The following is a 23,343-nucleotide window of genomic DNA, read 5'->3' as shown; positions in this document are numbered from 1 at the left end:
CAATACTTAGCACCAGATCAACCCCTCCCATCCCCTCACCCCCCTCCCGCCTCTTCCCTATACTCTGTGTGGGATCAAGTCTCACTCGTCCACAGCCTTCATGTCTGACAGTACCGAGGATAGAAGAAGAGGAGGAAGACAGAAAGTGACGGCAGACACATTCTTCTGAGGTTTGGACGCACCCGGGGAAGTTTTTGTCCATGTCACCAGCAGACCTGACGCCAGGACAGCCATCAGCCTGCAGCAGAGCTCTTTGCCCTTTCCACGGATTAATTTGACTAGCCTGGGATTCCATGTAAGTGAAACTGCCCAACTTTCCCCGCTTCCCTTCTGTAATTGTGTCTGTTTATTTTTCTGCTTTTAGTGGTGTGTTTGAAATCCTAGTGGATTTTTTTCCTGTGCATTAAAGTTCGCGAGACCACCAAAGTAAAAATGAGAGGCTTCGTTAGCGGGACGATTTGCACTTTTCCAAAATACACACGTTGTTTGTTCTTGGACAGAGTAAGAATAAACCGTGAACAGCGCTTGGAACGCAAATAAAACCCCGTCTGCATTCCTCATGAGCGGATTATTGTGCTGATGAAAAGTAGCCGTTTGATATGTTTCAGTTAAATCACGGTGATTACAAAATGAGAATATTAATTTTATACAGGCCAACCTCACATAGACAAACAACACGACCGGTGTGACGTGCTTAGAGTAAATCCGACAATTCTCACTTGGTACAATAGAGCGGGGCTGCTTGCAGCAGCGCTTCTCCGTGGGTCGGTGTTCGAGGCCTGTTTTTCTTTTACCTCTATTTTTGTAATAATGAGAAAGATGATCATCACGAAACATGTTCAAACGATGACGTGAAAATAGTTGAAAATGTGAAAAATATTTGGGAATGTGAGGAAAACTGATGGGAGGCTGCAGAGGCCTGAGGAAACCCCACAAACCCGCGGATAGAAACACTGAAATGTGCGGACATACACGCGCGCGGATACTCACAAGCTTCACTCTGTATCATCGTTAGAAACACTGAAGGGCATCTTCAAGGAAACGGCAACAACAACAACAACGATAATAATAATAATAATAGTGCTATTATTATTATTACTATTATTATTATTATGATTAATATTATTCCACAAAATAATTTTGTTTCATTCCTTTAAAATAAAAAAGGGAAAGAGAGCGTGAAAGTGTCACTGCGGAATAAACAGAACAATATTTTCGATCACTATAAACTCAGAAGCTCGCGCTGCTTATTATTATTATTAATTATTATTATTATTATTATTATTATTATTATTATTATTATTAGTTATTTATTTTTTAATTATAAAAATGCAAATCAAAGCGTTTTTTAAAAAAGTATATGACCATCTTAGCATTGCCCCTGCAGACCTACTTTATAGCCTTTTTTGCATATGTTTTCAGATCCGGACATATGAAAATATACTTGAATTTGTTTAATCGAAGTTCAGTTTGGCCTCAGGGCACAATGGAAATATTTTACACCCAGCCGAGGGCCGAGGTGCTCGGCTGAGAGGCCAAGGTTCCAGCACAGTGACTTATCAACATGTTTAAATTACTTTTGTAATCTATCGAAATAATAATAATAATAATAATAATAATAATAATAATAATAATAATAAATACAGACTTGGAGCTGACTTTCATTTGTGCTCCATCTAATAATAATAAGCCGATCGCAAATCAAACTGTGCTCTTACATCCCTGCAGACTGACTTTCAAACACAACCTTTAGTTATAAATGGATTCACGCGCTAGATTTAACCCGACCGTCTGTGAATAAAATCATGAGTGTTGCGATCAGAGTGTTTAGTATTCCCCTGCAGGTCTGAATTTCTGTCAGTCAGACGATTTTAACTAAAGTTGCTTCGCAGACTGAGCTGAATGAGTGAAATGCATTTTTTATCGGGCCTAATAAATTCTTGATGTGGAAACGCTCTGTACTGATCACTGTTGAGAGCTTCTATTGGCTCGCCCAACCAATTATTCCTCCGTGATTCTGCTGCAGGACTTCATCGGCCTCGCTCCCTCAATCATATGCAAATGGCTGTTATAGGAGGGCAGAAATTAACATCTACAAACATTGGACCGAAATTCCATCTGCCGCCTCTTAGGAGGAGGAGGCCCTTAATAAGTTCTCAGACAGCAAAGTGACACACATCTTAATCAACTCTTAATCCCAGGAATTAATTCTCAACGCGTTTATGAATAATTCCCGGGCTAATGCCTGCTGTCCGTGGAAATGCAAGCACGCTGCCGCGCGCACTGCCAGATGGACCGCCAGAACTGCCGGGAAATGAGAGGATTCCACTTTTTTACATGTATTTATCGGTATTATCGTCAGCAGATATATGCTTTAATGAGCTCGATGTCACCAGGCTGCTACTCATGCAAAGCGCTTCTGCTCATGCAAACTGTTGATTTGCGTTTACTTCCTAGCAGGACCCCCGCCGCCTCCTCCAGATTACCGTGTTTTAGGCTTTATTTCAAAGCAGAGGTAAAGGTTCGAGGTTCGTGCTCCAGGAAAGAGCCACAGTCTGTGTTAGAAAGCAGAGGTAAGATTGCGATCCATGAAAAAGTCTGCTCAGCTTTATTCCTGATTTTCTCAAGTTTCACTCAGTGGTTCGGTCACAGGAGGCTGAAGTCGGCTCTGCACGGCCAGTGATTAGTCACCGTGTCAGCTGCTCAGGCCCAGCCTGCTCGTTAGCTCAGTGATAGTTTGTTGGACATACTGAGCAGGGAGGGAGGATGAGGGCTTTTGATTTTACAAATATAATCGAGCCCTTCATGACAAAGAGTGTGTGTGTGCTGGTGGGTGGGGTTGTGCCACCTTGTTTTGGACAAAATGACTGGCTTGCATCACCCGCACTCGCCCTCACTACCGAGCCAGCCGGCCTCTCAGCACCACATTGACAGCAGGCCCCGCGTCCATCCATCACTGCCACGGCGGATATAGTGCCCAAAACTGGTTCACTGTCATTTCTGGCCAAAATACCGGACCTTGCTGATACTAAACCTGGGCGGCTGTTGCTCTGTCGATTCAATCGCCGTTTGAGTGGCGTTTGTGGAGGGCTGTTAGCTTAAAAACAGAAGTGACTCAACAACAGTCCAGCGCAAAGGTAAACATCCATTTGATGGTCTGCTTTTCAAATGAAAAGAGTTCATTATCACATAAGCTGATTGACTGAATTCATATCTTGTTGCAGTTTTTGCTGGCCGTTTGTGATCTGCTGCTTTTGTTTGACTTTTACAGTAAAGCCTATAAACGGGCCTTGAATGTAAAAGTGTGTGTTTGTTGTTATTAAGTCATTCTGTTAAAGAAAAATGAGAAATTAAAGCAGCAACTGATGTTTTTAACCCACCGTCCATGTCAGAGACGTATTAATCCAAAGCAGTGAGGTCTCTCCAAGCCCCCCCACCCCCGGCATGCAGCAGTAGCAGCTTCCACGCAGTGCTCATTTTCCTGTCTTTTGTGAAATGTTGCCACCATTATCACAGATGCTCAATAAAAAAGAGATGCAAGCTGAAGTCTGGCAAATGTTGGTGGTGATCACATGAAGGTGCTTTTTAAAGGCTGAGAAACAGAAGTGCAAGAAAATGTTGATTCAGATGTCACACATGTAGTACGGTGCTAAACCTTTCATCACAATATGTAGGTTGGCCTGAGCGCAGCATTACACCCACTGACACAATGTGAAGTGAGAGCAGGAAGAAAATCTCCGGTGGGATGCAGTTGTATATTTTTGTGTGTTGTTGTGCCAAACAGCATTTCTTCTGTGAACTTTAGTGGAGGACATTTGCATTTGTTAAGCTGAGTTTGGCATTGTGTGGTTCTTTTAAACTCTGTACCTTCTACATTTAGTATTCTTACTTGATTTCGTCTTATTAAGCTGACCTCTAAAAATTAGGACTTTCTGTCCTCTCTGTAGGAGTCTTTAGGTGTGTTTTGCATGGAGCTACAAATATTTGCATAGACTCTTTAGGGCATTTCTGCCAAGAGAAACAGATTAGAACAATAGAATAAAGACAAAACAACCAAAACTCCATGTAGTCACTGGGGCTGCCTCCCATATTTCAAGAGCAGAGTATAGATGAGTGACAAATTAAAAGAAAACCATTACTGCATGTTGGGCCACCACACACACCCAAATTGCTTCAGTGCTCCTTATTGTAAAGTTGAAGCTCTCCTGGGAGGATGGAACTTCATTTTGCTCATTTAGTGTTTGAGAGCGTAATGTCTGCCATGCTGGTCTAAATTCTCCTCTAGGTGTTTTAACTGACTTGAGATGGGTCGACTGTAATGACCATAACACGTGATTCAGATCATTTTCACCTGCATCAAGCATTAAGTAAGCCATCAAATCATATGGATGGAGGCACAGTCCTCCTGGAGGAGACCAGTCCGGTTAGGATAACAGCATTTTATTTTGAGAAAAAGGTCAGAACAACTTTGAGCCCTTTTCTCAAACTTCTTTTTAGGCCATTGTTTTTAATGAATTCCTACCATAAAACAGGGGATAGTGTTTAATCCACATTAGCAGTGGGATGGTAGTCTTTGATGCAATACCTCAGTCCGAGCCCTCTGATTTAACTCTAGCAGAATGTCAGGCCTGGCATAGTGGCAAACAGAGGACAGGGAAACACATTCATGATGGAGGGGCTGGGGAGAGGTGGGGGTCACAAATACCCGTTCGCCTGGAAATCTAAATGTGCTGCTTCTAAGTATAAAGCTTGTAACCACAACGTTGACTACACACAGACACTGGCAACATCAAACGGGGAGCAGGCGTATCATCTTTTTAAACCTCTGATGACATGGATTCGCTGACAGTAGCCTCAAGACTTGCTCTGAACTTTCACTCACTAACCGAACGTGGAAAATGCAAAGTCAATCAAAAAGACGAGTAAACATTGGCTCTGTGCTGAGTTTAGGGTGGGTCTTTATCCCTTTGATTCCCTTTTCTTTGATTTGATTGAGTCCAGCACTTTGCAGCATACATTAACATCGATGAGCCTGAACTGAGTCACTCGCTTCAGGACAGTTTTTACTGGCTTCACTTTTGAACCAGCATTTTGTGATTAAACCAATCCTATTATATTTTCACCTCAAAGCCATAAATCATCCCATCGTTTTCTATAATTGCTTTTTCAAAATCAGCTGCTTTCAGATTAATAAACAAGTGACCAGCACTTTGACCTCACTGTCTTAAGTTTGTCTTGGAAATGTCATAGTGTGTTTTACAGCCAGACCTCTATAGCGCTCCTGGTGTGTCCCAAAATAGAGCCAATTCAAGGCAGGTCTACTTATAGCTGCTTGTGTCAGCCTTCTATAAAGGGGATCATAATCATAACCACAACCAAGTGTGAAAGGAAAGCTTGGAGAGAGAATAGAACATGTATTGACAAGTAAAACAAATACACACAGACCCACATGAAACACTGTGATTCAGATACAAAGACATCAGGTGATCCTCAGATGCAAAGATGATTTTATGCACATGATGAACCATACTGTGTGTTTGATTTGATGCACTTCAAGTCAGTTTATCTGATAACAATATTTTTGAATTTTTCACTATTTGTAAAAACTCAATCCCTTCCTTTTTAAATTAAAGAAAGGAGTTGGGCACAATACATGAGGCTACAGTTGGTAATATCAGTATTTTTATGAACTCTGTGTGGATTATGGCAGCTGGACATGAGTCATAAATATAAAACTGGAGAAAACGTGGATATGGATGAATGTTTGAACCGAGTCACGGACTGTTCCTGCAGTAAGATACAGAATATTAAAGAATGATAATCATCTGAAATCAACACTGCAAATAATAAAGTAATAATATTACAAAATGATCAAAATGATGGTGGAAATAAAATATTTAAAAAGGTAAAATCGTGTTTTTATTGGTTGACTTGTAGATTTATCGGATGATAAATTGTGCTCACTGATCTTTAGGCCGCTGTTTCTTTCTTTATACTGACTGCAGGTGGTGAAAGGTGTTCTGACGTGTCTTTCGCTCTGTGTGTGTCTGTGTGCAGAGCCTGGTTATGGATTTTAACCTTCTGACGGACAGTGATCCCCGCAGCCCGGCGCTGTCGCTCTCAGACTCCGGGACCCCGCAGCATGACCCGGGATGTAAAGGCCTGGACCAGAGCGGTCAGTCTGATCTGTCTGTCTGTCATGTATGGCTCTATGGATCACTGCAGAAATGTATGACTAAATGGTTTAGAGCCCATTATTAGTTTCCTATAACAGCGAGATGATATTTCCGTGAAGATGACTGAAAAGAAACTGGTGGTTTTCTGCTTTTTCTGCGGGCTGTTATGTCCTCACTGTTGACCTCGAGTATAATGTAATTACAGCCAATTAATGAGGAAAAAGTAAAGAAAGGCTCGGAGTGTTTCGCTGTGAGTGGAATTACGCTCTGAGCCTTTTTAATTTGCGGGTGATTTGTGTCGGCGCAGACTCTCTAGGCCCAAACTCAGGCTGATGTTGAGCTCTAATCAAATACCACTCAATCCGACTTTGAATATGAAAATGAACCGCCGAGCAATCAAACGTAATTCTCGTCCGTGGACGCGCACCGGACCGTCGCCGACGATCTTGCGCTCTTTTAAAGCGAGAAAAAAAAACTGGAAAAGTTGCGGCCGTCGCCACATTTCTGTATTTAATCACCAAAGCGACGAAGAGTAGTTTCCCGTGAACTCTTCCGCTAATTTATACGTGACCGTGAGACGGACAGGACACCGAGAGGCAGCGGCTTCAGTTCGGGGACGGACTTGTTCTTACAGAGAAACAAACTGCAGGTTGATAAATCTGCCACTCATCCTCGCTTTAAATAAAAATTAACCCACTGAAATTTTTATACGTTTCACAGACTTGCGTGACGTGACTGGTCGTACATAAGAATCATCGTCTTCGCTCTTTAACGTCTGATCTGAACCCAGACACCCATCTGCCAGTCCGTATCAGTGCTGTGAGGCTGTGTGTTTATGTGTGTGTAACCCAATCTAATGGCTCCACTCTGCGACGAGATCTGTGCCACTAACAAACTGTCAAACACGAGCTATTCGAAAGAGAAATACGGCGCTTCCTGCCGCAGCACCTGCTGTCTCCTTTTGTTCTCCTGTTTCTGTCACATTTCTGATCCAGTTAAAACTGGTTATAATAATACTAATAATACTAATAATTAAAGAAAGCTTTTACTTTGAAGGTAAAACTCAATTTTTAAAATTCATATCAAAATCTAAATCACACAATTTATGAATTACAACACTTTACTCTGCAATAAAAACCTAAAATAACTACGACTTCATAAATAATGAATACAATAAAGTCTGGTTTAAAGAAAATGTCTTTTGCAATAAAACATGTCATAGCTTACACACACACACACACACACACACACACACACACACACACACACACACACACATACACATATGTGAAACACAGGCTATTTCATATGTGTGTGTGTGTGTGTGTGTGTGTGTATCCAAACAGATTACTGCCAGTTTAATGTTCACGTGATCATGAACAAAACATACAACCTTAAGCTCTGTTATTCTGGAGAATAGGTTGCCACACCTCACCACACCGAGCTGACGCCTGTGCTGCAGGCATAACTGAATGAGTGTGCGGTGTTACTGGACGCTTTCTCTCTGGATAAAAGGCACCACTCCTGTAAAACCTGACTGGCTTCTGAAAGCTGGGACCTGGACTCATCTACGTTTAGCAGCTCATGTCTTTTTCTTCTTTCTGTGAATTCATCTTGCTCTTTGTTTTTTTTCCAGCTGTTGAAAAGTAATTTGGTTAAAAGCTTCTTGAAGTTGTTTTCCGTATTAAAATCTCGGAGAAGCTGACCTGGAATGACTTTGTCATGTCGGCACATTATCAGTCCGATTGCTCCTATTGTCGGTCGCTGCATTACTCTGAAAAGCACTGCCCTTTCCTCCGTATTGTGTTATAGATTTTGGCCTTAAGTGACAGCTTACCCAGTGTCAGTTTACTGCCAGATAGCAGCTCCGGCTTATTCATTTGGTCGGCGGCCCCTTGGAGCCTGCTTTTAAACCCTGCTGATCATTTTGAACTGCTCCCAGAGAGCTAAGCCCTCACCAAACAGAGCCCAACCTGCCCTCGTCACAAAAGCCTGATCCACAGGATTAACTGGCCGACTAATTTCACTTCTTTCTGTGAGGTCCTCAAATTGCAGGAGTCAGATCTGTCAGAGAGGAGCCCTGGCAGACATAACATGCAGTCCCTTAAACACTGCACTGGGGGCGAAATGCAATCACTCTGTTCTCCTGCGCATCTCTGACCGTAGTGCACTGTTTGCAGACATTCCCTGCAGGCAACACGATGTTACGTTCTGGGACAGAGCGATACCATCTGATGATTGGTCTCACATTATTATCCAGTCAGTTTCAGCTGGTCTGGATAGCCGGAGCCATCCAGCATGAAAGGTGTCAGAAAAATGTGGCGCTTCACGACGGGAGCATGTTTCCAGTGTTTCTAGCTCTCTCAGAAGCCAGCAGAATTCCCATTTTGGGAAATCACTGTCCTACGGCATTCGGATGATTTCACAGAAAAGAACCTGAACATTCAGTTTTTCTGGTGTCTATAATCAAACAAATAGGACATGTTTATAAAATAATAAAGTACACTTCCTGTGGTTTTTCACTCTCAACCTTGTGTATTTATGGATGCTGGAAGCGCATCACAAATACACAAGTTCAAGTGCAGAGATGGTCATGGAAGTGATGCGTGGTTGCTGTGTGACAACCCAGCAGCAACTCTTAAACAGCAGCTTTACTGCTGAAGCTTTAGGATGCGAGAAACCCAAAACTCAGGCATAAACTGAACTGGGAACACTAAGAACAGACGCACACACAGCACAGCCTGGGTATAATGGCACGACAAGGAACAAAGGAAACCTGAAATGAGGTAAGGGCAGAGAGAAAACACCTGGGGAACACAATCCACTAATGAGCCAAGGAAGCCAAAGCCCAGTGTAACACACACGGAACCAAGGACTATCAAAATAAAACAGGAAACGCACGAGCTCCACATGGACAAAAAGGTAAACAAACAGACTTCAGGAGGAGACGGATACATGTGAACAGACTAAACACAAGGGAACTGACACAGGAGCAAGGGAACACCGAGAGTAACAGACACTTAACCAAACACAAAGTAAGACGTGGAGAATAGACCACAGAGACAGAAGAAAATACATGGAACACAGGAAGTATGATAATAGAAGCACAGGCAGGGATGGCCTCTGTAATCACAACGTGGAACGGACTCTTAATGTCAGAAATACAAGTCCAAACAGATAAACACAGGGTCACAGAGCCATGACACTCGTTATATTCATACACACTTTATTTTTATAATCCGGGGCATTCACACAACAGGAAGAGCAGTTTGTAAATATTACAGCAACCAAAAACAAAACAACAACAAAGAAAACCATTAACACTGCTTCTGTCAGCTATTAGGATTCAAAGGAAAATATGACTTTAATATCACTGAGGTTAAAGTCTGTTTTCTGTGTTACTCGGACGTTAGCTTGCTTCTTAGTTTTGTGACATTACTTAAAGTGAAAGCACTTCAGATTTATCTGCATAAACCCACTTTGTTTCATAATTTATACAAATTTAAAATTTGCACGTTAATTTGCAAATGTTAACTTTACTGCGTAACAAAACTGGATCTGTTTGTACTGGTATAATGGTTAGAGTGGGTCCAGTCAGATGGGTGCTTGAACCCTGACTCAGTGTTCGAGTATTAGAAAGTACTTAGACATCGATGTAGGAGGGACATGACTGTATCTATGATTGGATGAATGGCTTTTACTTGAAAGGTACCATGTGACATTGACCATTTATAAATAAGATGACTGTGGGTATAAAATGAAAAACATTCCTATTTGTTCACTTCCTGTCTACAAGTCAGAAAAGCATAGATGCCGAATGAACTGAGAAACTAGCAAACACTCTTGTTTTCATGTATTTTACATAAAAAGTTACACAGTCAATAAATGTTTTATTATAAATTTCTGTTATTTGAGAAACAAGTTCATCTTTGTAGGTGTGGTGCTGGTTGGTCTCTGAGTGTCTGAGAAAATGATGTAGTTGGTGTTAAATGATTTCTTATGGATTTGTTGATTAATACTGATCAGTTTTATTGGCCTTTATTACTTACAGGGAACATATGACATAAATCTGAGTCACTGTATCCACAGCTGCTTTCAGTCTCTCATAGCTTCATGTGGTCTTGAGTAGAGTACAGTTATGACTGTGAGCTGATTTGCATCGTCAGCCACAGCAACATGCAGTTATATGCATGTTTCTTCCTTTTTTAAAAACCATGTGGACGGGTATGTTTAATTCTAATCATTACTTTACAGTCATGTATGAACCTTCACAACCAGCTGTTTGATAGTCTATGGAGTCGTTCCTGTCACTTCCTCCCTGTGTCTTATGCAATGTGTTATACCCTGTGTGTCTGTAGACACAGAGAAATCCCAGCAGAACCAACTGGACGAGTCCAGCACCGAGGATGGCTCTCTGAAGAAGAAGCAGCGGCGGCAGAGAACACACTTCACTAGCCAGCAGCTGCAGGAACTGGAGGCCACCTTTCAGAGGAACCGCTACCCTGACATGAGCACCAGAGAGGAGATTGCAGTATGGACCAACCTCACCGAGGCTCGGGTCAGGGTGGGTACATGAGTGCTGTCATGATGGGGACAGGAAAGCCCTGGCTGTATTTTGTTCCAGTATCAGTGATATGTTTAGTAAGAATACAAGGCTGCAGAACATGTTTGCATTTCCCTGCAATAACGTTTGGTGGCCTTTGTTGGCAATGACTGTGTCCCCCAAGTGTGCAAATATTAACCGCTGAAAAACAACAACTTCAATGCCATGGTCAAGCTTTACCAAGTTAAACCTGCTACTTCCAGTGTGCATTCACAGTGACTGCAGCACTGGGTGAAAAATTGTGATCGTCTTAATTTGAATGGCGTCAGCCTGCACAGGAGAAGGCAGAGTACAGAGCTCAGGCAAATCAGATGCAGACATTTCCTCACAGCATTCTGCTGTCCAGCAAGACTATGAGCCAGTCCCACAGATGACTCTGTGATGTGCTACTGTTCATAAACAATAGCGACAGATGGAATCTGGTATATTACTCTGCTTTCACTTCAGGGTGGAATTTCATGTTCTCACATGAAATTATACTAATTTCAGAATATTATTGTTTATTTTGTGCATATCTTTCATCAACTGAAACAAGCCTTTTTAGCTTTGTTGGCTCTTCAGAGTTTGAACCAACTTTCTTCTGATTGGCTGCAGGTGGGAAGGCTTGTGTGCACACAGCACGAGCTGAAAGGACCACATCAGAAATATCTCCCTCACATTGTGCACCTGGCAAAAATTCAAAGGCAGAGAAGTGTGTTGGCAGTCTGGGGGTTTTAATCATATCTGATCTTCATCTGCTCAGGAAAACACTTTACTCTATAATACTGTTTGTAATCTTTAAAATTTATGTTTGTCTGTAAAGCTGGGCCAGAATTTATGATTTAAGCATAACTCAAGAAGGGGATACTTCAGTCTTCTCTGTACACCGTGCTATAAAACGTTGAAATATGTCATTAACAAATCTGCCCTCATTGATGTAACTCTGTGTAATTAGCTAGGTAAAACATTTTGCTCCCTCCACCAAAGCCTGAGTTTGGACAATAAACATAAATGTTAGGACGTGGCCACACCCACTGGTTTGGTCATTGTAGCTATATGAAGCGGGAGGACACGCATTGTGATGGATGATAATACAGTCGCTGGCCTGCCTGACAAGTAATGGATCAAATTAAGGTTGGCTGTAGGAAAGGTCACATAGCACGCACGCTCGGCTGATATTTTAAAAGGACAATAGACCGCACATTGTGTAGTTCCTAACGTCCATCAGTGGAATTTAAAAACTCTCGATGCGGAGCGTTGAAGCAGATTCCTCCATGTTCCAAATATTTCATCTGTCAGTTTGATTCATGTGATTTGTCAGGGAGCTATTGTTAACCATCAAAGCTGGGTAGGCTGTGCCAGTTTTTACTTAAAGCGACTTTAAAGCAAGGCCATGACAGTAATGCTTCCAACTAAAACATGTATTTCAGGATGTTGTGCATGTGGTAACAATCACTGTGGATGTGAAACAAAGTGGTCTTGTGGCACAACCTGCCCTCGGTGTGTGGTAACCATCCAGTATAGTTGTAGGATTTGGTTTTGTCTGCAAAGTTCACAGTAACACTCACAGTCAGATTGAAGCTCTACGCTCTAAATATGTCTGTTCTCAGTCATCCAGGTCATCACAGTCTAAGGAGCCCGGAAAGGAAAAAGAGTCTGGACTTCTTTAAGTTACTCATAGTGCAGCTTAGAGAGCGCTAAAACATTTCAGACTCGTCTGTAACTGTTCACACAAAACAAAAGTTTTACTTTGAAAGGCAAAAAAACACTCTCTGAACTTAAATGTGCTTCATTCTCGTGCAATGAAGCTCTCCTCTCTGCAGGATGAGTAAAATGGTTGACTCTTCAAAAATGTGCAGTCACATGACCAATTTCCTCTATGGTTTCCTAGAAACAGGGCGTGGCACAGATCACCCCACTGTTGATAAGAGAGATTCTGAACTAATCATAAAGAACTTGTAAGTGATGCATTATTGGTTTAGTGTGATCTACACTGACTGTATGTTGAACTGAACACTGACATCAGCAGATTAATAGACTCAATGTGAAATCCACCCCATTAAATGCACTCCCTATCAGGGCATGGCCTGCCTTATACTTTCATGTTCTTGTCATGGCTTGGTGTCAAACTCAAATTAAAAATGTATAACCAAATGTTCAGAGACTAGGACAAATCCAAGGTTGGTTTCAGTGCAGGAGATTTCATTTGGACTGGATGAAACTTATTGACTGTCGGTTGCATATTCAGTGGCCAGTAAGTGGGACTTTAGTCGGGACGTGTGGTAAATTAGTGTTCCAGAGCACCTCATAAGACTAATGGAAGCACGAGTACAGCTGAAGATGAAGGGAACAATATGATGAAATGTTGCATTTAGACCTGATAATGATGCTGGATGAGAAATGTTTGTACAACTCAGTGAATGTTAGTGGATGGCAGGACATTTTGTAAAGAGATTTTGATCCAAAGTATTAGATGTAATGATGATGTAAAGTACTATTTGCTAATACTTACCTTAAATCTATTGCAGATGTTGTTGATTCCTGGACTAAGGAGAGTTAAAACCTAACAGATAAATGAAACTTTTAACCTGCTTGTGCTGTGTAATAGAGTCAAGAGGTCTCTGAGGTCAGCACGTTTGGTCTCTTACTCTAAAGATGAGACTAAATTTGATAAACAGCTCCCAACAGTCAGGAATGCTCTGGGTTTGCTAAACCTGTAAACTAAAGCTGGCAGTTGTTGAGCTGGTTGCTGTTAAACCTGATTATTGTTTGGTATGTTTGGCTTTCTGACAGCTCGGGTCAGTCAGGGGATGCAGTAAAGACGGCCCAGTCTCTGCACTGGTAGATGGTAGATGTGTCAAATAGACGAAACTGGGTCAGAGTTTCTGTAGTGACTATTTTTCAGCCACAGACAAAAATACACTGTGGGCTCAGTACTGCCCTGAGTCTGTAGCTCAGGAGTTGGAGCAGGGCATCTACTAACTGGAAGGTTGGTGGTTTGATTCCTGTCTGCTCCCAGTCTGCATGCCAAATATCCTTGGGCGAGATGCTCTGATGCATCTGAGTGTGAACCTTAGATAGAAAGCGTTTACTTAAAACAATAAAAAGTGCTTGGGTGAATGAGACAAGTCATATAAAGTGCAGCGAGCGCTCAAACAGGGTAACAAAGTGCAATACGGCAACCAGTCCATCACATCAAATGTATCTCACTGTGGTTTCAGAGGGATTGTTGAATTTGTGTAGTTATTTCAGCAAAAGACGCATAAAAGTGATTGTAGAAGAGGTGCTGAATAAACCTGACATTCAGCCTCTTTCAGAAACCTTGAAAATTTTTCAGACTCGAACCTCACAACAGCACTGCTGACGACTCTCACAAGCTTGTGTCCCGACTCTTCTGTTAGTGTAACAACACAGGATTGGGTGATGCACAGCATGTATGTCAGTGGGACAAAGAGGCTGCTCCGTACCAACGCAAAGGTTTAGGAGGATTACAGCAGCAGAAAACATGTGAACATGACAGATATGTGGTTCAGATCACCAGGAAGTAAATATAAAGTGTTTTTCACAGACATGTAGTCACAAAGCTGTGCATCACAAATAAAAACAACAGGAATAATGACAATAAAGTCATAGGAAATTAAAATACAGTTAATGAGATCTAAAAAACAACACACAAAATAAATTTAAACAAAACAAAATAAAGAACAGAATAAAGAAACAAAAATGTTTGTAAATGACTTTGCGTCCATAGAGTCAGGTGAACAAAGTCTTTGTGCTGAAAAGCTCCGTCTCCCCGAGCTTCAAGGACAGAGCGCCTGCAGGGGCGAGAGGGGAATTAATATATATATATATATATATATATATATATATATGTATATATATATATATATATATATATGTATGTATGTATGTATGTATGTATGTAAAAATATTTTAAAAATGAGCCAATGTAAAGAGTATAAAATAAGAGTAATGAAGCACATTACTGATCTGGCAGTGGTATTTTCTATAGCTTGGAGGTGTGACAGAGAAGCGGCTGAATGGGGCATCACAGTAATGTGGGCGCGATATCAGAAATATATGAACAATTTTCTCCAGTTCAGCCGAGGAAACTCGAGCTCACAGTTTAGTGTTGCTTAATGAAAGAAACAGGGATGTGAAATAGAGTTTACATGTCAATCAGAGTGAATCAGATATTACACCAAGTTTTTATATGGATGGTGGAGTCAAACACCATTGTTCTGCAAAGTTTGTCCAGAAACGGAGCTACAGAAGAACTCCTCTCATTTTGAAAAACCCTCAATTTGAATTTTCCACTAAAGCTTTAATCCGATATATATCTTCCAAATATAGGGCCATAAAATCACCAACGTGAAGCTTGCCCTTCCCTGACATTTCTTTCATTGAGATTTCACAATTCAAATAAGTGAATTATGAGTTTTAATAAGCCTTTCCTAATATGACTGTTTGACAGTACACTTACTGTCTGTGATCATCACGTATTTCAGAGACTGTGGGTTCGTACGCACACAATATTACTGAGTATTTGACAGGGGTTAAGAGACAGTTTCTAACTTTTGTCTTTGTTATTGAAATACAATTATGAGTGAAACTGTTAGACGTCAACTTTCAGACAAATTACATCTTCCTGTCTGTGGCGTTTCATGCTGTGTGTTTCTCTACAGTTTAACCTTTTCTACCCTCAACATTACCTGTTGGCTCTGTCATTGCAAATGAAGATCAAAAACTTTTATGTAACTTCCACAAAACAAAAACGAATAAAAGTTTTTTAATCAGAGCTAGTCTTAATTTTATATAGCAGCTAAAATAAGTATTAAAAATGTTACCAGTTTTCTAAATAAATATATTTGTAAATGTGATACTGACATGATGTCAGCAACAACACATCCATCTCCATATCCGCCTCTGTCAGCTAGTCTAAACTGACGGCCTATAAAACATGTCACACAAGAAACATCTCATGATCTCAAGACCTCTGCAGCCTCACTGCTGCAAAACATACTGAGAGCATTGGTTAAAGAAGAATTTCTAAAGTACTGAAGGTGCCAGTGAGCACTGTTGGAGCCATAATCACCATAACCACGTTTATAATGACACAAATTACCACATATTTATGAAACTATTCTTTTTAGTGAGATACAGAGTTCATGCTGTTCTTTATTAAACAAAAGTATGTTATGGAAATATGAAGAGTATGCTGTGCAGCACTGAGAACGCTTACGTGCTGGGGTTGAATAAAAATGTTTGAAAAATCTCAAATTAAAAATATATGAACTTATATTTGTATGATTATACAAACTACGATTCTGAGCCCAGTGCAGACTTTTCAAATGTAATGTTCCCTTCCAAACTGGCAGATGTACAAACAAACATCTGAAAAACATCCAGAATGACCACACACTGATATCTGTGAGTTAGGAGATGTTGAGCATTGTGTATGGTCCTAATTATGATGAGTGATGAATACCTGTGTTTCATGGAATTTTCTGGGTTTATTAATGACGACAGAATAAAACAGTGGTTTGGGGTTACAGTACATATATGTATATGTGTTTCTTTTTTTATAGATGATCCAAAAATGGAACAAATACAGACAAAATGTAAGGTTTTATTCTGAAAAGAAGACAGCTGTAATGACTGTGGAGCTGCAGCTTTCATGAGTAACTGAATGATTTAAACCAGGAGACTGAAGCCAAAAAAGAGAATTCAGAACATGTCCAGCTGTGTTTGTGAAAAAATAACTTTTTGGACGCCGAAACAGTGTCCTTATGCCTCACACTGACCTGTTCATACACACACTGTATGAACTGTAACATATAACTATGCTCTGCTATTTTTGTGCGTCCTAGGTATGGTTCAAGAACCGGCGTGCCAAGTGGAGAAAGCGCGAGAGGAACCAGCAGGCAGAGTTATGCAAAAATGGCTTCGGTGCCCAATTCAATGGACTCATGCAGCCCTACGATGACATGTACACGGGTTATTCCTACAACAACTGGGCCACCAAGAGCCTAGCAGCAAGCAGCCCACTCTCTGCCAAGAGCTTCCCATTCTTTAACTCAATGAATGTAAGCCCCCTGTCATCCCAGCCCATGTTCTCCCCACCCAGCTCAATCCCCTCCATGAACATGGCCTCTAGCATGGTGCCCACAGCAGTAGCTGGAGTTCCTGCTACGAGCCTCAACAACCTGGGCAATCTCAACAACCTCAACAGTCCCTCAGCACTCAACTCGGTAGCAGTGACCGCAGCCACCTGCCCCTACGCCACCACAGCCAGTCCCTACATGTACAGAGACACCTGTAACTCCAGTCTGGCCAGCCTGCGGCTCAAGGCCAAGCAGCACACCAATTTCGCCTATCCAGCAGTGCAGAACCCCGTGTCCAACTTGAGCCCCTGTCAATATGCTGTGGACCGGCCAGTATGAACTAGAAACTCTGAATCGGTCAACCAGCTGTAAACTCACTGCTACCCCACTTCACATCTCCTTAGTTCCATCTGTAATGTGCCCGATGCACAGCAGACTGCCAGCTTGTGTGTTCATGGTACACAATAAGAGTTATCTCCACAACTGACACAACAAATAGACCAGATGGACCACTGCGCTTTGTCGCTGAACTGACCAACTGTTTCAAATGATTTTTAAATATTATTGTTCCTTTTCATTTTTGCCTTCTTTTGAACTGCATGATTAGAATAAATGTAAAAACCAAGGCTAAAGAAAACAAAGATGCTGCAACTGGACTGCTGCTGGCCCACAAAACCCTCTGAGCTGCAGTCTTTGCTGCAAAGACAACTAGAAGATGTATATAGTTGAATTTTTCTGTTTGTTTTGTATGTGAAAAATACATCAAATGTAGTACAGATGACAGGAGCATGTTCTACAAATACAAAGGCCTAGTTTGATGTTCTATGAGCACATTCTTTAAGAACTTTATTGTGAATTCCTCGACCTTTGAAGGATCATAGGTCAAAGGTCGGCTTGGAGGGGTGACAGGAGGTTAGTCCTGAAAAACGAGCACAACCTCAAATTTAAACAAACACACACACACACACACACACACACACATGCACCAGAAGTTTGAAGTAAATATAAAAAGCCATTGAGTATATAGATTTGTGTGGTGTTATACGAAGAAAGTCCATGACTGTAAAAATGTATGTAAGAGTGCAGTTGTTATAACAAAAAACCAAACAAAAAAACAAGCGAGCTTTCTTCCTGGTGTAGCCTGCTTTGTCTCATTCATGAACCAATTAAAGGATCCGATTCTATGAACCATGGAGAGCATCTATCACTCCGTTTCTCTCATTTCAAAGACGTGACATGAGCCAAAACACGCTGTTCTCAAAGCAATGTGCATGATGTGATGGAAACAGACTCACCTCAGCAGCAAGTAGCAGGCTGGAAGAGAGTTCGATGGGAAATAGTGCTCACTGATATGTTTGACCTACAGTGTGAGTGGTGCCCACAGGAGATCCAGTAACGCTGAGAGAATTCACAGAGACGCTGCCAGTATTATATAAAGGCCTTGAGGAGCAGGGTGTCCCAGCAAAGTCAGAAACAAGGAGTTTGCATCAACATTTCCACTGCTGTTCCCTTTATCGGACTCGGACACATTCAGCTTTAAATCACAGGGTGACTTTAACTCGAGTGGGTTTTACATTAGTGAACTTAACACTGAAGCACTGTGAAACTCCCAGAATTAATATGGAGAGTATGAAGAAAATGAAGACACTTAAAAAAAATAATTTAAATAAAAAATAAACAAAAATCTTAATATTCCTTTGATTATGGACCGAGAGGCAATCAAAGAGTTTAAATAAAAATCTCTATGAATATGTTTAGATCTTCTAACACAATCTTTAGCATGTTTTTGTGACACAATACACAAAGTCAGAAGCCATAAACAAAAAGCAACAACCTTTTCAGTGCTTGCTAATTTTCTCTGCATCACTTTTAAAGCAGTTTTTACTCAGAAGCGTTAATTACAAATAAGCTTTGGAACAATGGAGAAAAAGATTTAATGTGAAGCCCAGCACAGCATTGTGGATGTTTGAAGCTTGTTACCAGCTCACGGTTAAGCTAAATCAGGCCTCATAAACCAGGGTGGGGCTGAAAAACAAGATGTTAGAGGGGCAAATATTTCTTCTTATTGATATTTAAACACTTATTGAATTACCAATGGCTGAACTTAATGCACTCGTTCTTGTTTTCTCTTGATTTATTTCTATATATTAAAATTATATATATAGCTATGTATTTATTAGATTTCATTACAAATGTCATTTATTAGACCACCTGTAAGAAGAAGAAAAGAAAAATATTTTAGAAATCTGTCAAAGGCTAAAATAACTGGTTTCACACCTGGCACATTGGAGTTCTCTGAGAAGTCAGAAATTAATCAAGCCTAATATTCAACTACTCATACTTTTCTTTTCAGCAATACAAGTAAATATGTGTAATTTTGGCATCTTAATCAAAAGTAAATAAAATAAAATAGGAATTTTTTTCAGCTTTGTTGAAAAACAGTACATTTGAAAATTAAAGGATGCCAATAATTAGAATTACAAATATTATATTTTGAAATCTAATTCCACATTTTGCAAACACTTGCAGGTGGATTAACCATCACACAAACAAAAACAATGATTTGGGTCATACTCTTAATTTAAGGCAGCTGTCCTAGAAACCTTTAATTGGGTGGGGGTGTAATTAACTTATTAAGCCCTTTATGTCCACAATTACATTACAGCCCTGTAAAATTAATAGAATTATTTTACTTCTCAGTCTGAATGAGATGCTTAATCTTGTTTTTAAGATGAAATATTAAATCCTATAATAATAAAATCAAATAGCAGCCGGACATTCTCGAGTGGAGCTACTGATCGCAGGACCTTTCATCAGATACTGATTGTTGTGTGAGTGTTTTTTAAGATCTGTTATAATGATTAATAATCCAGTAATATTCTTCATACAGCTGAAGATTCACATTTGCATAAGCTTCTATATAAACTTATATTCACCAGAAATATGAATATTTAAAAACGGGCCAAATCAACCACATCTAAAGAACAGTAATGACTATATCACGCTGAATGTTTAAGCTGTAGATTAAGGGTATTTATTTTCTGAGTGCACACAGAGAAACATGTGCTGCTCTATTCAACAGACCCTCAGAGACAAAGCAGCACTGTCAGATTGTAAAATAAGGAGCGCTCAAATTAACCTGCTGATCCAGCTGCAGCTGGTCTCCTGGTGGCCTCCTCACAGACCTGTTTTGTGGAGTGAAGAGAAACGGTCACAGTATGTGCTCTTGACGGCCACACCACAATAAAGAATCAATACTCCACCGGAGGGTTTATAGGTCCCTGATGTTTACTCACAGACCCACAGAAAGAGAGGAGAGGGCACAGAGCATGGTCTGGAAAAAATACAGAAGGAAGGAAGTTCTAACAATTACCTCAGAGAGTAGGGGAGAAGAACAAACTAACAGGGAGGAGTTAGCGCTAGAAATAGATTCAGCCATCCTCTACTTTTGCTTTAACCTAATATTTCATAAATGTTTTTAAAATAATCCCGACACCTCAGAGGAAGTTTGGGATTATGCTTTAATAAATGACGCATTGATTACTTTTAACATATGAGCTTTAGATGATTATGTTTCAAATAGAACAATATAGATTTGATATATGTACAACACTGATGAAGACGTAATCTAATGTTTATAATATTATTATTTACATTATAATCACTACTATATTACTTGTTTTAAAAAGCATAATTTTAAAATAGAATTAGACAGGCGGCGTGGCATAAATGACACGTCTGGAGACTGAGTTTATGAGTCAAAAATATTAATTAGAACATATTAAGATGGCGACCCATGACACTATTGGTGGGACTCATGCATTATGGGAGTGCTGCTAAAACTCTTTGTGTGTGTCTTTAAGATTCATCCATCCATCCACCCATTTTCTTGCTCTTTCCATTTTCTTCAACCCAGGAAGGCGCAGTGCAGCCAGTGCAGGTCTGACACAAATGATGGGTTAGGGTTAGGGTTAACGATACACCAGGAGCAGGAGTGGTGGTGCATTATGTGCAGCTAAAGAAGCTGCAGGCCTAGACAAGTGCCAGATGCAGGCGCTAGAGCAGCTGGTCCCTCAGTCTGGATCCTTTCCAGTGCTGCGCTTCTCAAGCCCGATAGTGACACTGCAGTGAATCGGGAGGAGGATGATACCCAGGTGTTCCTGGAGATGATGCAGGAGACAGCAGATGCATGGTCACTGCGGTTGTTGCTGCTTTCGGGGGAAGCACAGCTGTCCATTAGGTATTTATGGACTCGCTGGGCGTCTGCAACACCAGGATGGAGGGGTATGATTGCCCCTTTTGCATTTGTCATCCACGTCTGAAATTGGCCATCCACAAGCAATTTGAGGAGGAACTCTCCAGTGAGACAGCCCAGTGGACCCACTGCCATCAGCAGCCAAGCCTGGAGGCGGCAGTCACACTGCAGAGTATCACCTGGTGGCACCGGTCCCTGCCCCGAGGAGGAGGCTCCTCAGCTCCACTCCTGCTTTGTTGATTGTGGAGCAATCTGTCTCTGCTGTTTCTCCAGATGCTGCTGTTGCTGGTTCCCGCAGATAACAGTGTCGCTCTTGACTTGCAGGGAGCCATGCAAATGCTGAGGCAGGAGTGCTGGAGGTTCACGCGGCTGGGACACCTAGGTTAGGAGTGCCCTCTGATGGAAGTGGGACAGGTGTTCTGTGTCACCGGTGGGGGCCTTCTTGGGAGGCCTGTTGGCTCCAGCATTTCTCTCTATGGGAGATTTCCCACTAGAGTATTCTTGAGATGATACTCTATGCTCAGCCTTTGACCAGGTGATGACCACAGGCTAATGAAATGATAGTCAAATGATAGTCAAATGGTATGCCCTCATGTAGCGCTGACCACCCAGACTTTGTGATGTGAGAGACGGACTGAACCGTGACACTCGCACAGAAGAGGAGCACACAGACAGTTTTTGGTATTTTCCAGGTGGCTCATTAAAACCCCGTGGTGGGGCATTTGAGATATGACAAAACTCTGGAGTGAATAATGGACTGATTTTATTGGCCGGGTACCTGACAGAACGCGCACCAATGATGTGCATCCTGCCTGCACTGTCAGCTGCTGATTATTTCTGGTGGATTATGGACACAGTATCATGAAGCGGAGCCAGAATTTCTGCAAAGAGTGTGTTTCATTTCTGCTAGTGCTGTTTCTGGTTATCTCCAAGTCAGCAAAGATACTGACTGACCAGGCACATCGTTCATGTCTCGCACACTGAAAAAGCTGTATGAAATACTGGGCATTAAATCTGCTACCACCCTCAGACTGACGGGTTGGTGGAGCGGCTGAAGAAGAGTTTAACATCCATGACTCCTTAGTTAATTCACGAGGATGAACACAATTGGGATCCCTGGTCAGACACTCTGTGTGCAGTGTGGGAGGTTCCCCAGGGCTCCAAAGGATGTTTTCCAGTTGAGTTACTGTCCAGCAGGAAGCCGCGGGTGCAGAGGTAGACCTTATTAAAGAAAACTGGGAGGATGGTTCAGGCCTGGTTTAGAATGAAATCCAATATGTCCTGGACCACACTTTGTTCCAGGCTCAGGAAGGTCAGCAGCACCTGAACAACAGAGAGGTTAGGCTCATACAATTTTCACCAGGAGACAAAGTGCATATATTGCTCTTTTTATCCAGTTCAAAGTTACTCGCAAAGTGGAAAGGACCTGTCTTGGTCAAATGGTGAGTGAGGGATGCTGGCTATGAAGTGATGCAGTCAGACAGGAGAGGAGCCACACAGATATACCACCTCAACCTCCACCACCTGTGGGGAGTCTGGTTTCTGGTTTAGGTGCCAAATGATCTCACCCCAGCTCAGAAAGCAGATGTTGCTGTACTGCAACAGTGCTTTGCGCATGTGTTCTCCCCCCTGCCTAGTCACAACACTCTCACAGAGCAACATGTTGAAACACATCCCTATAGGTTAGCTGAACACAAGAGGCAAATAGTTGAGAAGGAGGTGACTGCTATGCTGGAGATGGGTGTAATAGAGAAGTTCCACAGTGCCTGGTGCAGCCCCATAGTTCTTGTATTGAAGAAAGAAGGGTCTGTATGGTTCTGTGGGGACTAGGTGGCCAAGGTGAATGAGATGTCACAGCCTGATGCTGCGTGCTGGGTGGATGTTGCCCCCCAGTCCATGACACCTGGGCATAGCATGTGCACCGGATGGTCACAGTCCAACATGGCCAACCCCACCTCCAGATTGTGCCTCGCTTCACGGAGCTGATCAACCTCTTATCCAACCTCAGGTTAAGGTGACCCAGATCTGATCCAGTAGACAGAGCAGTGCCAGGCAGCATTTGACATAGGGGGTCATATGATTGTTGGGTTTTTCTCTGTATTTATTATTGTGCTATCTACTGTACAATATAAAGCACCTTGAGGCGACTTTTGTTGTGATTTGGCGCTATATAAATAAAATTGAATAAAATTGAATTGAATTGAATTGAATTGACAGGGTGAAAAA

General features: G+C 41.5%; 2 protein-coding genes across 7 annotated transcripts in view; one reads left to right on the top strand and one right to left on the bottom strand.

Annotated features, from left to right (window-relative positions):
- Positions 1–23,343, bottom strand: part of ttc27 (tetratricopeptide repeat domain 27) — a 728,099-nt gene that overhangs the window by 211,878 nt on the left and 492,878 nt on the right. The gene's annotated exons all lie outside the window — the stretch shown is intronic.
- On the top strand, positions 87–18,051 carry pitx3 (paired-like homeodomain 3). Of its 4 annotated transcripts, none has more exons than XM_013277444.3 (5): positions 2,044–2,339; positions 2,461–2,573; positions 6,058–6,175; positions 10,535–10,740; positions 16,629–18,051. In XM_013277444.3, exons 3-5 carry the CDS (start codon positions 6,067–6,069, stop codon positions 17,199–17,201), a joined length of 888 nt encoding a protein of 295 aa, XP_013132898.1. In that variant the 5' UTR covers positions 2,044–2,339; positions 2,461–2,573; positions 6,058–6,066; the 3' UTR covers positions 17,202–18,051. The 4 variants fall into 4 exon arrangements, with proteins under 4 accessions (XP_003455033.1, XP_013132898.1, XP_005459562.1 ...); XM_005459505.4 differs by having other exon boundaries at positions 2,458–2,573; XM_003454985.5 differs by lacking the exons at positions 2,044–2,339; positions 2,461–2,573 and adding an exon at positions 87–295.

The sequence above is a fragment of the Oreochromis niloticus genome, linkage group LG13, assembly GCF_001858045.2.
Source record: "Oreochromis niloticus isolate F11D_XX linkage group LG13, O_niloticus_UMD_NMBU, whole genome shotgun sequence".
Classification (NCBI taxonomy): Eukaryota; Metazoa; Chordata; class Actinopteri; order Cichliformes; family Cichlidae; genus Oreochromis; species Oreochromis niloticus.
This window is presented reverse-complemented; position numbering and strand designations above follow the sequence as displayed.

Excerpts from the sequence above, each read along its gene's own strand:
- pitx3 (XM_003454985.5), top strand. The coding sequence starts at position 6,067 with ATGGATTTTAACCTTCTGACGGACAGTGATCCCCGCAGCCCGGCGCTG. Across the intron at positions 6,176-10,534 it reads TAAAGGCCTGGACCAGAGCG|ACACAGAGAAATCCCAGCAG; the intron begins GTCAGTCTGATC and ends GTGTGTCTGTAG. Across the intron at positions 10,741-16,628 it reads TCACCGAGGCTCGGGTCAGG|GTATGGTTCAAGAACCGGCG; the intron begins GTGGGTACATGA and ends TGTGCGTCCTAG.